The sequence below is a fragment of the Cavia porcellus genome, unplaced genomic scaffold (assembly GCF_034190915.1).
Source record: "Cavia porcellus strain 051 isolate PalLab524CR breed Dunkin Hartley unplaced genomic scaffold, mCavPor4.1 scaffold_15, whole genome shotgun sequence".
NCBI classification, from domain to species: Eukaryota; Metazoa; Chordata; class Mammalia; order Rodentia; family Caviidae; genus Cavia; species Cavia porcellus.
Genome location: NW_026947498.1, coordinates 36,536,279 through 36,553,390, shown reverse-complemented (window position 1 = coordinate 36,553,390; position 17,112 = coordinate 36,536,279). Strand labels below are relative to the sequence as shown.

Below are 17,112 nucleotides of genomic sequence, written 5' to 3'. Positions count from 1 at the left end.
AGGGGTGCTGAAGGAGCAATCCAACCCTAACAATCTCCAAGCTCCAAATCATGGTAGTCTTCCTACCTCAGCCTCCCAGAGTGCTGAAATTACAGATGTGCTTCACCATTCCTAACTTAGACTTTTAAAAAAGCATTTTACTAGATTTTGTGCCTATTTTCGGGTGAACTTCTGGAAGAAATAATTTATTTTGGCTATCTCTGCTTCCTTCTTACTATTTGTTACTGGCAATTGATGTTAATAGTAATCTTTTTTTACTAACAGTAATATTTATGGCTTATGAATAACTTCTTTGCAACATTTAGTATTGTGGAAAATCATTTTGAAATTTACTTTTTTATATATCTGTCCATTGTTTTTTGTAAATTTCACTTCTCTCTACATATATGTTACTAATTCTCTTTCTATGTTTTGATCTTTATTTTCCTTTAAAGTAGGACTTTGCTGGAGTTTAACCTTTAATTAGCAAATAACTGCATACATTTATGTGGTATGATGTGATAATTCAATACATTTATACATTTTAAAATGATCGAACCAGGATAATTTAGGATATCTTGAAAAACATCATTCTTTTTTGATGAAAGCGTTTAAAGTAACCTACTTAGGTATTTTGAAATATGCAATACATTATTATTTACCTGGAGTTTTACCTAGGTATTCTTATCTCATTGGAAATGTTCTATAGGTTAAACTACTGGGCATATTCTACTCAGTCCTAAATATAATGCATTATGCATTGTATATTAAAACTACTCAACTGAAGTTTAATGCAATCTAATTTTTAAAATGTGCACTAAAAATATGTCTGTGTTACCACTAACCAGACACCTTTTGCTTTATATTCTGCTAAACTTCTTGGCCTACATGTATCAAACTATATAAGTACAAGAATGAAAATGTGCTCTATATATTATATCTAACTTGACATTATACCTAGAAGAATAATAATTTTTCATGTCAGTAAATTAAAATCTGGGCCAGGGATTTAGCTTAGCGGCACAAGTGCCTGCCTGGCAAGCACGAAGTTGTGTTTTATCCCTGATACCAAAAAGGAAAAAAATTAAAATCTGTATCTTCCTTTTAAATAGACTCATAATTTCCCATTGTAAGTGTTCCTCATATTTTTGAACTATATTTAAGTTATTTGCAATGTTTGTCTATACAAGTAGTGTGGCATGGAACATATTCATGAATATTTCTTTATATAGGTCCTTATTCATTTTTTCATGTTCATTTTATAGAAACAAAATTGTAAACTGATTATCTAGATATGCAGCTGATTTAAAAGGTTTTAGATAACGTATCATTAGATATTTCCCTAAAAAATGGTTTTAAAAGTAGATTTTAAGGATTCTTTATTCCTCTTATTGTCAATATGGGACATTAACTTAAAGACATCTTTGTCAGTTCATTATTTAAAAAAATAGTGACAGGTGGAGTAAGTGGGAAGTACGGGTAGCCTTAGCTTGACTTAAGGCTTTTGGAAAATGCTTAAGCCATACTTGGTGAGACTAGAGTTTCTTCCCCTCTTAAAATAAGGAGAAGGAGACTAAAATTCAGCCACAAGTGTTAATGTAAACTATACTATCCACTGTCTGGTGAGGCCTTAAAGAATTCTGGTCATTTATGCTTCATTTTTCATATATTTACTAGTCTCTTTATTTTTTTCATAAAATGCTTACTGATACTTTTAGTCCATTTTTCTTGTAGAATTTTTATATGGTATGCTAAGTTCCCTGAATATGTTAAAAATGTTAGACAATTGCATCATTTTTTTCTTGTTTTATTTTACATATTTATTCTTTTCTGGTACCAGAAATTGAACTCACAACCTCACGCTTGCCAGGCAGGCATGCTATGCCACCAAGCTATATCTCCTGCATCTTTTTTTTCTAATTTAAACCTTAACTTTTATTGGACTGGATTGTGTTTGGGAAGGAGCAGATATTTGTGCTACTTATGAGCCCAACCTGTCTTCATATTTTTTCTTTTCAATTTGGAGAAAATGTGAGGTAGAAGGATGGTTCTCCCATTTCAGTAGAAACATAATAAAGCACTGCCAGATTTAGTCAGTAGAGTACAAAACGTTCATTAAGAATATACAGAGCTACTGACTGCAAAGGAAGTAGAGGTAACTGAAGACATAGAAGACAAATTTAAAAATATGATAGCTAATGTCATAAATAAATTTGAGATCTGGTATCCATGAAACAAAAATAGAATATCAAAAAGGAAAATTAGAGAACTGAAATACAGTTTTCAGATTTAAAATATTACTTACATTTATTTTCTTTTTTCTAAGAAATTTTTTTCTTCCAAATGAACATTTTAAACAATTTATAAAATTCTACAACAATTAGGGTTTTGAGTGAAATTATATCAGAATTACAGACTACTTTGAGGGACAGTATATGGTTGATTTTTTTGCTGTGACATAGCAAAACTTTTTTTGTCTTTCTGTTCTGTTCCTGTGTTTAATGGATGTTTCCATAATTCGTGTCCTTGGTCCATCTCTTTTTACCATTCATCTCTGATATGTAGTCTTTGTCATGTTAAAATGAGGCTCTTTTTTTGATTCCTAACACATTTATTTTTATTATCAGTCTTCTTAAATCAGAAATGTTTTCTGTTTTTGTCCAGTGGTTTCTAGGCAGCTAATTTGACATTGTAATCATTACTTAATCCCTAATGATATCTACTTTCCTTTTGCTACAGGACCTCCCTGTTTTGTCCAGGCTGGCTTTAAACTTTTGATCCTCTTGTCTCAGCCTTCATAATAGCTGGGATTACAAATGAACAGCACTGCATTGGCTGGCTTTATGTATTTTGAAGGAGGTCCTAAATTAGATAAATTATGCGGTTGGCCTAGGCTTCTTCTCTGGTTTGTTTAGGAAAGCCTAACAGAATTTCCCTTAATTTCAATTCCAGTACTAGGCAATGAACCATTCACAAACTCCAGATTCAGCAGCCTTCAAAAAGCCTGCCCCACCCCATGCTACATGAGGCTTTGAGGGGACATCCAGACACAAACCATAACATCAGTGCTATTGTGGAATTGATGGAATTTCAAATCAATCCTGTTGCTTCTATTTGCCTTTTCTCCCACCCTCCTACTAATGCTGTAGAAGAGTCCATTTGAGGTTTTATTACCCAGGAAGATTCTGACTTATGCTGTAACAGTCTATATTGGCTCAAGTCTTCCTCTTTTTATTTATTCACTAAGCAGTGTATATTAGCTCTCCAGTTTGAAGCAATGATTGGAATCATTTATCTAACAGTCACCTTTTCTATGCTGTTAACTGTTGCAAGTTATTCCTTATATTAAAAAGTATTTACTATAATTTTTACAGACTCAGAGGAATAGCATGTAAAAACTTTCTACCATCTTTAACCATAAACATTGCTTTCTATGTCTTTAAAGTGCAGCTAGATATAGCTGCTAACTTCTTTGCCTTTTGTGTTAGTGTTATAATAAAATGGCATTGGGTTTTGTGGCTTAAATGATAGAAAATTATTTTGTCATATTTTTGGAAACTGGTAAGTCCAAGATCAGGGTTCTGACCAGTTTTGTTTCTGATGTGGGTTCTTTTCCTTGCTTACAGACAAGTGCCTTCTCATTATGTTCTTGCATAGCTTTTCATTGATGTCTGCACAGGGAGAGACAACATGGGAGAACCATGAGAACTCTGCAATAAGGACTCTAATCCTGTTAGATCAAGTGTCTACTTATAAGACCACATTTAATCTCATTACTTTCTTAGAGAGTCTGTTTCTAGATGGGGACACAATAGGGACCAGGGATCCATTGTATAGATTTTTGGATGGCACAGACAGTTAGACTACAACATTCTGGTTTTGACCACATAAATTCATGTCCTTGCAAATACAATACACCATTCCATCCAAAACAACTTCAAAACGCTTAACTTAGTCCAGGATTATCTACAAAGTTTAAAGTCTAACATATCATCTAAATCAAATATGAGTGTGATTCCTGAGGCAAGATTTCTCTTTGATTGGGAAACTATAACAGAAAAATTATATACTTCTAAAGTATATTGGTAGGACAAGACCTTCACAAATCCAAAAGGCAGAAATTAGAAAGAAGGAGCTACAGGTCCCACACAAATCTCAATGCTAACAAAGCAAATTCCATTAGATCTTGAGGGCTGAGAATAATTTTCATCTGTGCTCTTCCTTCTGGCTTAGTAGGGTGGTGGTCTATTCGGGACCTGGCTAAAATCCCTCACTGGCTGTATGAGAGTATACCACAGGATGGAGAAAAAGTAAACAGTAATTTATAAAGGAAGGAGACAAGGACAAATGACCTGTAGTGCAGGGAGAAGAGGAGGGTACTTTTCTGGAAATAAGAACTATGTAGAATGAGGAACAAATTTAGGATCACAAAAGAAACAAGTTAAGATCCATCTCCACACAAGGGTACTTGTCTTCAGTAGACCTCATCCTGCCCTGTGAGCACCATGGTAGTGAGAGTCCTTAAGATCTCCTAGCTTTAGAACAAATTTATAATTTGTGGTCTCCAACAGTTGTCTTTTTAATAGAGCCATCCAAGTGGTTGTTCTGCCTTCTGGATTAAGTGGCAACCCTTCCCCTACTGTATTGCTGGGTTCAAGTATTTCCCAAAGGTCTGTTGAGTTCTGGCCCTGTATCTCCAAGGCCAGTGGCATCCTGTTATAACCACAGCTGCTCTCAGAAACCAAAGAGGAAATAGTTATGTCCCTGGGTTTATCATGGAAATGACAGTCCTGATGCTCTTGCATTACTTTTAGGCTACTTTCTTTTTCTTCAAAAAATAAGCATGTGGAAGGTCATTCATCATCCCACCCCATTTTGTCTGTTTCCTTTATTCCCAGCAGGCTACGTATTTCTAGTAGTACAATTCCATCTCAGTGTCTGATTGGATCTTTCGTTTACAAACCATATTAATCTCCTTAGCAAATGGCTTTTCTACCACACCCTTAGTTTCCTTTCAGAACAAGCAACAAGCTTCTTCATTTTTCACAATATGGATAAGCTGAAAATACTTCAAAACTTCAAATGCTGGGTCCTTTTTTACTTAACAACTCTTTCTTCAGTTTTATACTTTTCTGAGATAGTAGGAAGAGCTCAAGCCACATCTTTGATACTTTGGCTAGAAATCTCCTCTCAAAATCCAATTTCGGGGCTGGGGATTTAGCTCAGCGGCATAAGCGCCCAATTTCATCATCACGATTCTACCTTCCACAAAATAGTACCACACAATTGAGCCATTTCCTGGCTAAGTTTATGCTTTCTTCCAATTTCTCATCTCTTTAGTCTGAAAGCTTACCTAAATGCACTTTAAAGTCCATATTTCTAACAATGTACTTAGTTAGTATTCATGGTTTTTTATGTTATATCTGAGTAGATGAACAGTCTTCTAAAGAACATGTTCTTTCTCTCTGTTTTTCTTCTTTTTTTCTGAGTCCTCTTTCATGTAGTCCACTGATACATCGTTCATTGCAGTCTGCTCTTTTAGCACAACCTCCAAACTTTTCTAGGCTCCACTCAGAACCCAGGCCCAAGTACAGTTCCACACCGGTAGTTATTTGTTGGAATAATACCCCACCTCTCAGTATCAAAATCTGTACTAGTCTCGTTGAGTGTCTATAACAGAATACCACAAACTATTTATTAAACCATAGAAATTTATGTTCTCACTGATGTGTAGGCTGTAGGGATCAAGACCAGTTCAAATTCAGGAGAGATTTCTTTTTTTCTTTTTGCCTTTTCAGTATGTTCTCCCGTGGCTTTCCTCAGTTCATGCATGTAAAGAGACCACCTTCACCAGTCACCTGATGTTTCTTCTTCTAAGGTGGCTAATCATTTGAATCAGGGTCTCAACCTTGTGATCTCCTTAATTTTACCTCTTTAAAAGAGTCATCTTCAAATACTGCCACTGGGTGTTAGGACTATAGCAAATGAAATTGGAGGAGGGGGAACACAAACATTCAATGTATAATGGATTAACAAGTACAGAACAAATGATTATTTTGTTATTTTGCTTATTATGAACAGAGATAAGCAGCCGTTTCACTGTATTCGTGGTCACTTCCTCTTGCAGGTAGGCCTCAATTATCCCAGTCACTATTAGGTTGTAGGGAGGAAGCAATATACATGGTACACCACTGGCTGCCTAAGACAGGCACAGGAGCAACTGCTGTCCTGCAAGCCCATGACGGGTAAGGCCCGGTTGGGTTCATGTAATGAGGTCCTTGACCTAAGACAGACGCTGTCCTCACAGGGCCTGCCATACTCCTGGTTAAGTAATATAAAAAGGGATGAGATGTAGGGAGTGGCGCGACAACCCCATTGCTACCTCCTTACGTCAGGTATCATTAAGTTATCATTTTATTCCATTTTTACTTATAGACTGTGTCATAAAAGGTGTTGGCTGCCCAGCAGTGAATTCTGAGCAGCTTATATTAACTTGTAAATACTTACTTGTCAATATACCAGTATTCCAAATCTGGCCTTGAACTCACTTGTAGCCCAGCCTGGTCTTGAACTCCTGTGGAACTTCCTGCCTCAGCCTCCCAAGTGCTGTGATTACAGACCACCACACCCAGCATATGTAAGCACTTTAAAAATGAATAATATTCTAAGAATCAAAAGAGACATTATTGAGTCTTGGAATTTAAAAATATCTTTTTCTCAATAGTTTGTGATGGAATCCAGGTCTTTACACATGGTAACTGTGCACTCTAGCTGTGAAATGTACCTTTGAGGTGTTCTTCGTTAGCATCTCAGCCCACTCCATACTTGCCTATTTCAGAGATGTGAGAAAGGCTTCAAGAGGTGGGTTCTTGTAAGTGAGGCCGGCTTTTCACTGTTGCCTTTTAAAACAGTTTATTTCCTTTCCATGCATAAGTAACAGACACAGGCCAGTGAACTAACAATATTAATGTCATCCCAACAAAATAGGTCAAATAGAATGAAAACAAAGCATTTCCTGAGTGGTAACCTCGTGGTACATTACTTCAAAATCAAATGATGTTTGGTGTTGTAATAGGTAGGAGGCTGAGACACACACACACACACACACACACACACACACACACACATACACACACAAAGACATTGAATTTTGCTGAGTTATGAAAGAGACCTGTTGTATCCTCATGTAGTCTAACCAGTTTGCAGCCTAGCAATCAAGAAAAGACTAGAAAGGATTATAAAAAATGTCTTTTTCTTATCTTGCCAAATTCTAAACTCTGAGTTCCTTCAAATGAAGTACTTTCATTTATCACTCACCAGGAAGAAATAAATCAAATAAAACAAGTGACCAGTATAATTTGGAGGGATGGTAAGGAGCTGACTGTCCTTTCTTTTGAATAGACGTATTTGTCATTTTGGAGAGAATACTCAATGTGTGACGCTTTCTCTTTATATGACTATATCAAAGTCTTTAACCTTACGACAATGACGGAAGGATCCTCCCCACCCTCCTCTTACTCTCTAGAATGAGGGCCATAAACTAAAGCTATAATTAAATCCTGGAGTAAGTAGATGTCCATTTTACTCCTGTTGTGTCTGCATGGTTCAGGCATTGTTTCTCTGTTTATGCATTGATCTGTCCTGCAGGGTCAGTGGTCACATTTTCAAAATGCTTCCATGGCCTTTGTGCTTCTAAATAAATGCCTACTCTCACTCCTCTAATCTAAATATTTTCCAACTCACCTTTGTATGAGTACCATGTAATTCACAAGATTACTTTCCACCTTTTCTGCTGTAGAAAATTTACATCTACTCCCTAGATTTTTATCTTTTTTTTTTTTTGGTACCATGCTTGTGAGGCTGAGCTAAATCCCTAGCCCTGGATTTATATCTTTGCCCAGCTTTATTTTAGCATCTCTGACCCTCTTACATATTTCTCCATCAGCTTCTTTATCACTCAGTCCTTTGGAGGATTTATCCATAGTTTATTGTTGTAGAATGGTTTTTTTTTCCTTAAAAAAAAACCTTTTCCAAACCTTTAACAGTAATAAGACAAGAATCAGTTGCTCAGCCTTGTAACCCTCAATATGAAACAAAACTTCAAACTTAGGGAAAACCAAGTATAATGATTTTGTTTAAAATAAAAGAGGAAACAAGAAGATAGAAGCACAATGTACAGATAAACAGTGCATTTCATTATGAAGGATAACACAAGCTTTTTTGAAAATTGGTAATAATTATGTAGGGTGATGAATGCTTACCTAAATTTTCTTTGGATTTTTCCTAATTGTTGCAACCTTAACATTTTAAAAGACTTGCTCTATTTGCCAGATAGAAATCATCTGTGATAGAAATATTTATGAAAAAAAGTTTATTTTACAATTCATTTGTGATATTTTAAAATAAAAAAAAATTTGATATTGGTTTTCACATTGTTAGGTAAATATTTTTCTTCCATCCAAATACAAACCAGGCTTGACCCTGCTTACTTCCTAGATCAGAAGAAACGGAATGTGTTCAGGGCAGTATAGTCTTGAACTAGCTAAATATTCATGTATACTAATGCAATTCATTTTCCACAGCATTTATTTAAGGAAAACACGTGACTTCAAAAACTGAAATTGTGCCTCAACTGTTATGTGGCTATTCTGTTTGCACAGTGAAAGCCGTTTCCCTCATCTTGTCTAATACTGAAGCACAAAGATGAATAAACTGTCAATCTAAATGCTAGCCAAGATTTTCTTCTTAGACACATTCTTTCAGGGGCAATTTTTCCTTCTTTCAGTGCCAAGTGAAATACTCCCGGGTGTCTATAGAAAGATCGATTCCTGGAAGCCTCTTGGATACCAAAATCCACAGGTGTTCAAGTTCTTTATATAAAATGACAAAATATTTACATATAACTTTTGTACTGACTTTTCTCCATCCTTCAAATCATATCTAGATTAGTTATAATGCCTAGTTCAGTGTTAATGCTATGTATGTAAATTTTATCACTTAGCAAATAATGACAACAAAAAGATCTATATATTCATTACAGAAGCAACCAACATATACCTAGTCACGCAGAACATTCAGCAACAACTTTAAGGTTTTTTTCCTTCAATATTTTTTATTTATGATTGGTTAAATCCACAGATATATAATCTGCTGATGTAGAACGAATAAATATTGAAGAGCAACTGTTCACAAAAGAAACAACACTAAAATAAAAGATTGTATATACAGGTGGATCCTAATTCACAATGGTTCAAATTATAATTTGTTGACTTGATGTTGCAAAACTAACATATTCAATAAAAACTACTTTGACTTTTGAATCTTTCTTTTTTTTGAGATTAACAATGGTTAATATGTTTCATATTATCATTTAAAGGTAGTTGCTCAGATTACAAGATAAAGACATTCGAGAAATTGATCAATGTAATCACAAACCTTTCTTTTCAATGAACTAATAGAGATTAGTACCATAGCTATTCTATCATATATATATATATATTATATATATATCATATATATATATGACTCCTTTACTTTCCACAGAATTGCCATTTATCAGTCAGTAATAAATGTGACAGGTAACGTGTTTGCATCTGTGTTTTATACACACACAGTTTGATGTAGTCTTTTTTAAATGGCTGATGGTAAGAGGTGGGGCTTATAAGTACAATCCACATGGTTTATTTAGCCCATCACATTTAAATTTCTCTTTATGCTAGTAAGAGAAATAATATTTTCAGTTATTTAATCAATAGTATGGTGGCCCTGGGTGACTCTTTTTTGTTCTCTTTTCCTTTTTTTGGTCAATTTTTGAGTACACATTATTATTTACCACAATATGAAAGGAAACTACATTTATCTATTGTATTACTTAATAGCTTAGGGAAAACTAGGTAATTAAATAATATAATTTTTTTGTGATAAAGTCTGTAGGAAAATTATTTGCAAAATTTATTTATTCCTTTAAAATTTTTCATTAAAAGCTATGTTCAGCTGGGCATTGTGGCACATGCCTGTTATCCCACTTAGGAGGCCAAGTTTGGCCTAACAATCGAATTCAAGACCAACTTGAACTACATAGCATGGTCCTGTTTAAAGAAAAAATTACCAGAAAGTAAAACTGTGTTGTAGTCAACATGCTAACATAAGAAACAAAAATTTCAAACTATCCATTATATTCTTAAAATGTATTTCCTCTTAGCAGTTAGAATGTCTTTTTACACTCTTTATGTATTTGTTGACATATATTTACAGATCTGCATCTTTGGATGATCAGTATGGGATTATATTGGGACACAGAGTTCTTTTATTTGCACGAATAACGCGTCTTAGAAATCTTTAGTATAAGACTGTCATCTTTCCTTTTGGTAATCACTTATTATGTCACACTGGAGAAAAGAAATAGTATAATTTCCTATTCCTTTTTGTTTCTAATTTTTGATTTTATAATTTTGTTTTATTTTGCTTTTGGTGCTGGGGATTGAACCTAGGGCCTTGGCATACTAGACAGTAGTCTGTCACCAAGCTACATCCTCAGCACCTGTTGTGTCATTTGAGTGATTTTGTGTACAACCTTGAATATATTCCTTTATTGGTTAGTTTATGTCTTTTTTAATTTCTAGAAATTTCTTTTAAATTCTGGATGTAATTTTTCGGTTCTAGCTGATGTAGGTCTTCCAGTCTTTGATTAGTATTAAACTTCACTGTTATTTTTGTTAATGTTGTTTAACTATTAAAATTTTTTATGCAGTCAAAGTTGCAGTTTTCTTATCTTGTATATTTTGTGCTTGGAATATGGTCTTTTTTCTTGAGTTTTTAATCTTCTTATTTGTATTAATAATTGAATATCTTAGCCTGTTTGCTACCTCTCAAATACTGTACATATTTTTCTCTGTTTCTACAGAGATCCCAAAAGTTTATGACTCTTATTTCTGTTGGCTTTGGGAAAGCTTTTACTTTTGCTTTTAAAATGGTATGCCAGTGACTTCTGACATAGCATGTCAGTGTGATGTTTTTCCATTGTAGCCATAATATGCTAAACACTGAATATCCCTGGCACATTTGGACTCAAGTGTGAACCTGAATAATTTGGGACAATTATAGAAGTGCTGTAGCTGCACACTAAAAGTTGCTGTGTTTTTAACCAAAATGCTTCTGTATCTGTATCTTACTTAGTTCCACTGTACTGATTTTAAATGTCATGTAACTCATAGGCATATTTAAATTCTTATTATTTAATATATTGTGGAGGGAAAATAAAATTATTCATGAAAACTTATTTTTTCCTTCAGTTTTGTCAAAGCAACATGCTTCGCAAGTCTTGGTGCGGAAACGTCGTGCAAATACTTTGCTTGAAGAAACCAAAGAGGGTAATCTCGAAAGAGAATGCATTGAAGAATTGTGTAATAAAGAAGAAGCCAGGGAGGTCTTTGAGAACAACCCTGAAACGGTAAGAATTCATGGAATCGATCAAGTTCATACACCTACACATTCAGTTACAGACTGAACATGTCTAGCTTGTATTCCTCCAGTTTAATAATATTGTATAACACATTCTGCAAGAGGCTAATCAGTAGGCTGCTGTTGCCAATACCAGTGTGCTCTGATGGAACTATAATTCATTTATACCTCATTATCAGCAAATAATACTGACTCGTGGTTTGTAAATGTTTTTTCCTAACTAGAATATGGTAGTACTGATGAAGAACCAGAGTCACAAGTATAATATCTCATGTGAAGTTGGGTGTGGTGGCACAGCCCTATAATCCCAGTACTTGGAAGGCTGAGGCAGGAGGATTGTTGAAAGTTTAAGACCACCCTGGGCACTGGCCAGCCTGAACTGCATGGCAAGACCTTGTCTCAAAAGATTAAAAAAAATAATAAAATTTTAAAACATCTTACATGTTTGTATACTTTGTCTATTTATTTATTTTTCTGTACTTAATTTTTGCCAAGCTATAGAAACAGGATTATCTAATCTCAGTTCTTTTAGGTAGTAGTGAGAATTGAACTTCATGAGAAGGCCTTGCTAAGTAACTGAGTTGCCCAGGTTGGGCTCAAACTTGAGACCTCCTGCCTCTGTCTTCCAGAGTGCTAGGGTTACAGGCATGTACTACCTTACCCAACTTCTAGAGTTTAGCCTCTAAGGAACAAAAAGAAAGTAGGTAAAAGACTGAGAGAGGGGGCAAGATCCTGGAGAAGGAAAAATCTTTAATGCATTTCTTTACCTCCACTAATTCTAACACTGCTTTCTTTTGACAGAAGAGAAAGAGATGGAAGAGGGTGTTAGGCAGAAATGGGAAAAATGAAGAGAAAGAAAATATATTTGTTATTGTTTATTATTTCTATCCCCAGCCATTGTCTACCCTATCCCCATCTGCTTACATAGAATCCACTTTCAGATTAGAAGTTTTTGAAACATCATTTAATTGATTAATGATGCTCTAAGCCTAGACATATTATAAGTTTGATATTCCTTATTTCCTCTTGATATACTTTATTGTGGGAAAAACGATAATGGGAAAATGTGGCATATAATTTATTTCCATCTTTATTAGAAGAGCATTACAAAATTAAGTCTTATCTTTTGAATTAAATTAAGTTTGGTAACATGTATCTTTTTCTTTTCTTTCTTTCTAGGATTATTTCTATCCAAAATATCTAGGTAAGTTCAAAAATATATCAATTATGAAATCTTAGGAATGGCAGGTGGTCTCTAACTCTCCACTCTTGGGAGTGAGTTTTTTTTGTCTTTTTTATTTAAAGATATGTAAGCAAATTTAAAACAGTTCTTTAACTACCATATGGACATTTTGACTTTTATTCTTTTTCATTCTTTGGTTCTTCTCCTAAAGAGGCTTTGGGTTGATCCTCAGTTATGTTAGAAATCCAGGCATTCTCTGAAAATGCCTTTCAACAAAAGGTCAGAGGTCTGAAGATCTCTTCAGAGATTATGGCATGAACAACTATTATTTAGACATTTACGCAAATCATTAATTGTTTCTCTCTTTGTGACACCATGTCATCACACCTTGTAGTATACCATTCTTTTGTGGATTGGGGTATGATTTGGGACTCTCAAGAAATGAAATAGTATTTGCTCACTCACAAAAATTAAATAATTTCAGTTAGATACCATCTAAAAGTAGCAAGGTGTCTTAGTTACTTTATGCTCGTTGCTGAGACCAAATACCTGAAGCCCAAGTTGGGAAAGGAAAGGTTTATTTCTTACAGTTTTGAGAGGTTTTTAGTCCACACTCAGTTGGCTCCAAGACAGGCAGGCATGGCTGGGCTGCAGTTCATGGTGGCTGCAAATAGCAAGCTCAAACCAGCAAAGAGAAAGACACACCTCTTCCTGCCATTACATCACATCCTGGCTCCACCCCTATGTGGGTGGAGCACTGACACCATCAATCCAAGCACTAGACAATGAACGAATAACAAATGCACAATTTAAACTCATGAGGCCTGGGGGACACAGACATAAACCACAAGGCTTCAGTTTGCTTAAAGCAAATGTAGAAATATTTTATATTAGTACTTGGGACAGGTATCAGCATTTGTAGGCAGTCAAAGTGGAATATAATTTGTGTACATTTTTCTGATATGATTCTCCATCAATCTAGATCCCATAATGTGGGCTCCTCCTACTTTAGGTTCAGAATGTCCCTCATTATGCATCTTTTCATCTCATTGTCACCCTTCCCAGCGTGAATCAAAGGACATCTTTGAAAAAATATAGAAATAAACTCAGATATATGTTCATAACATGCAGGTTAGAATTATTACTATAATTTATGAGCAATAGTGTCAGTATGGCCGGGAGACTGAGGCAGGAGGATCATTGCAAGTTTAAGACTAGTCTGGGCTACAAAATGAGCTCAAGGCCAGCCTGCACTGCATGGCAAGACCCTATCTCAAACAAGACAAAAAGAAAATAATAATAATAATAATGTCAGTTAAACTCATTTCTCTCAAAATTTGAGAATTTAATTATAATTTAAGGGTTTATTTTTCATTTGTTTTTATTTTGTCTTCTGGGTATCAGAGAAGCAGTTCCAGGGACCATATTGAAATAGGGACTATTAATACTTTTCCCATTTCCTAGGAAACCTTAAAGCTAAAATGGTGATACGAATTTGCATGTGTCCTTTAGGACAATTAGCACAATTAGCAGGCTAAAAGCTGAAGGTACAAGGTTGGGGATTTAGCTCAGTGGCATAAGAGCCTGCCTTGCAAGCAGGCAGTCGTGAGTTCGATCCCTGGTACTGATTAAAAAAAAAAAGGAAAAAGAAAAAAAATTAAAAAAAAAAAAAGCTGAAGGTACAGCATAGAAGACCCATTTTTGTAGTCAGTCATTGGTTTTACAGCTCAAGATGGTTTCCTCTTTGTAAGCATGTATGACAGTGAACATGTTGTGTTTAAAAGCCTCATTCTGAGTTTAGGGAAACTCATCTGTCATTGACTGCATCTCTGTTCACCCTATTACCAAGGGTAGGACATCATTTTAGTGGTGTCTCTTTAGAACACTGCAAGATCTTTTGTTTTGTTTTAAAAGATATTCCCTGAGATATAGTTTCCTCATTTTGCAAATGGATAAAATCATTTACTTAATAAATTTCAGGAAGAAATAAAATGAGATAGTACTGTTAGAGCACTTCATAGCGTATTTTCTTTGTTTTGTTTTGTCTTTATTTTCAGTTGCAGTTTTGTGTTTTGAGGCAGGCTCTCACTCTATAGCCCAGGCTGGTGTCAAATTTTCACAGATGCTGTTGCCTCAGCTCCCGGGTGCTGGAATTAAACATGTGTACCACCACACCCAGTGTAGAATGCTTTCTTGCTGGTCCTTTTAATTTTTTTTTCCCTAATCTTTCTGTTGCTGTTTTCTTAACAGTGTTGCTTTTCCTTTGTAATCCCTTCTCTACCTACTAATAACAAACTTTGGCAGTTTCCTACAAATTTAGAAAGGGGCCATTACAGTATCAATTGTGAGGTAATATTATTTGTATCTATTGATATGAAAATGCAACAGAGTTTTCTAAAATCTTCCCTTGCCTTATCTTTTTTTTTTAATTTTAAAGAGAATAAAGTAAAAAAAAAAAAAAAAAAAAAAAAAAAGAACCAATAAATGAGCCAAAACAATTCGAGAGTGACCTTGGATATTAAAAACAAGGCAGTAGGAAATCAACAATAATTACTACACTGTGCATTGTTAGTTTCCAGGTAGTTGCTCAGACTACTAGATATAGGCATGCAAAGTTAATCGAACAATACAAACCCTGAGTTGTCTCTTTACTTCAGTTGCTATCATTTCAGAAATTTCAATTGTGTGATCTCTAATTTCACAAGGGGAGGGGCGGCCCCTTTTGACCCCAGGACGCAGCTGAACTGCCTCTTTATCTATAGTGACAGGATAATAGGCAGACATTCATGAAAAAGAAATCTTTTTAAAGTTATGTGTGACTCTTCACTTTCCAAACCGAAAACTAAGAATTTGTATTGTTGAAGTAGAGGAACGACTATATTAGCATCTCAATTTTAGATTAGAATTTAAAGTTTTTATAAGATAGTATTTGGCTATTGGAAATTATATGTTTTGCCTCAAAATATTGCAATAATCCTTACTACGCAGGGCTGTATAATAAGGCTGTGTCTCTCCAAGAGCAACATTCTAGAAGATACATTTCTTTGATCACAGTGTACAGAGCAATAAACATAAATAACATTGTTTTTTGAGACAGGGTCTGCCTGTATAGTTCAGGCTCACAGTTCAGTAGTTGAACTCACTGTGCAGCTCAGGCTGGCCTTCATTTAAAGTAATCCTCCTGCCTCAGCCTCCTAAACACTAGGATTGTAGGTGCACACCACCACATTTTAATGCAGCACTTGGGAGAAGTCCCTTAGATACACTTTTTTTCTTCCTTTATCCTTCTTATCTCCCTCTTCTCTGATCCCATCTAGGCTTCTCTTCTCTTTATCTTCTGTGGCAACATGGCAGAAAACAGTAGGAAAACAAACAAACAAACACCCAAATCAAACCAAAACAAAACAAAAAGCAAGATGTGGATTTTAGTCCTGGACCTAAAAATCTGTACCTATTTCACTTTAAGCAAAGTATTTAATTTTTCAGATTCTGATTTTTTTCTAAATTTTAAAGAAAGTAAAACCTAACTAAACAAAACAGAGTAAAGCCAACCAAAACAAAGCAGTGAAAGTGGTACAGAATTTTGAAGCAGGATAACAGGAAATAAACAATGGCTACCATAATATATCTTGCTATCTTCACAATAGTTGTCCATATGCTCAGACATAGTAAAATCAAATAAAACAAAACAGAATAAAACTAATCAAAAGAGGACATTGAATGAAGCAAAACAATAAATCAGGATAAAACAAAACAGTGAGAACAATATTGGATTTCAAAACAAGACAGAAAGAAATCCCTCATATTTTCTATAGCTGATTGTCTGAGCATCTACTAGGAGAATAACAATATGCAATATAGCAAATTTTTTTTTATCTTTTTGAGACAGGGTTTATGTAGTCCATGTTGGCCTTGAGCTCACTTTGTAGCCCAGACTGGTCTCAGACTCACAGCAATCCTCCTACCTCAGCCTCCCCAATGCTTGGATTACAAGTGTGCAACATCACACTCAGCAAGGTTCTGTATTTTATTTTATTTTTCTTAATTTAATTTAATTTAATTTAATTTTATTTTATTTTTTGGTACCAGAGATTGAACTCACTACTGTGTACTTGCAAGAGAGGTGCTTATACCACTGAGCTAAATCCCTGGCCCAAGGTTCTGTATTTTAACATACAATACATAGTAATTGTATTGTATAACTTCAGAGCTCTGGGAGCATCAAATTATATATACAATATATAGATAGCTATTTTTCACCGTCAACCTTTCTTTAAACATATAGTATTGATCAATCCATCACATGAAACAAAAATATATTTTTAGACATGACTTTTTGGATTCAATTTTACATTTTGGCCTTTGTATATAATTATAAGTGATACATTCCACTGTTGAAAATGGGAAAAAAATCCCCTACCAAAATTAAACTTTTGTCACTTGATGTTATATTCTATGGGCAATGATCCTAATTAGAAAAACAAATCACT

At 34.7% G+C, this 17,112-nt stretch overlaps 1 protein-coding gene across 1 annotated transcript in view; it reads left to right on the top strand.

Annotated features, from left to right (window-relative positions):
• Nucleotides 1–17,112, top strand: part of Pros1 (protein S) — a 71,944-nt gene that overhangs the window by 7,420 nt on the left and 47,412 nt on the right. Inside the window, exons 2-3 of the mRNA XM_003469335.5 lie at nt 11,271–11,428; nt 12,619–12,643. Of these exons, the coding sequence (XP_003469383.1) occupies nt 11,271–11,428; nt 12,619–12,643 (183 nt within the window). The remainder of the gene's footprint in view (nt 1–11,270; nt 11,429–12,618; nt 12,644–17,112) is intronic.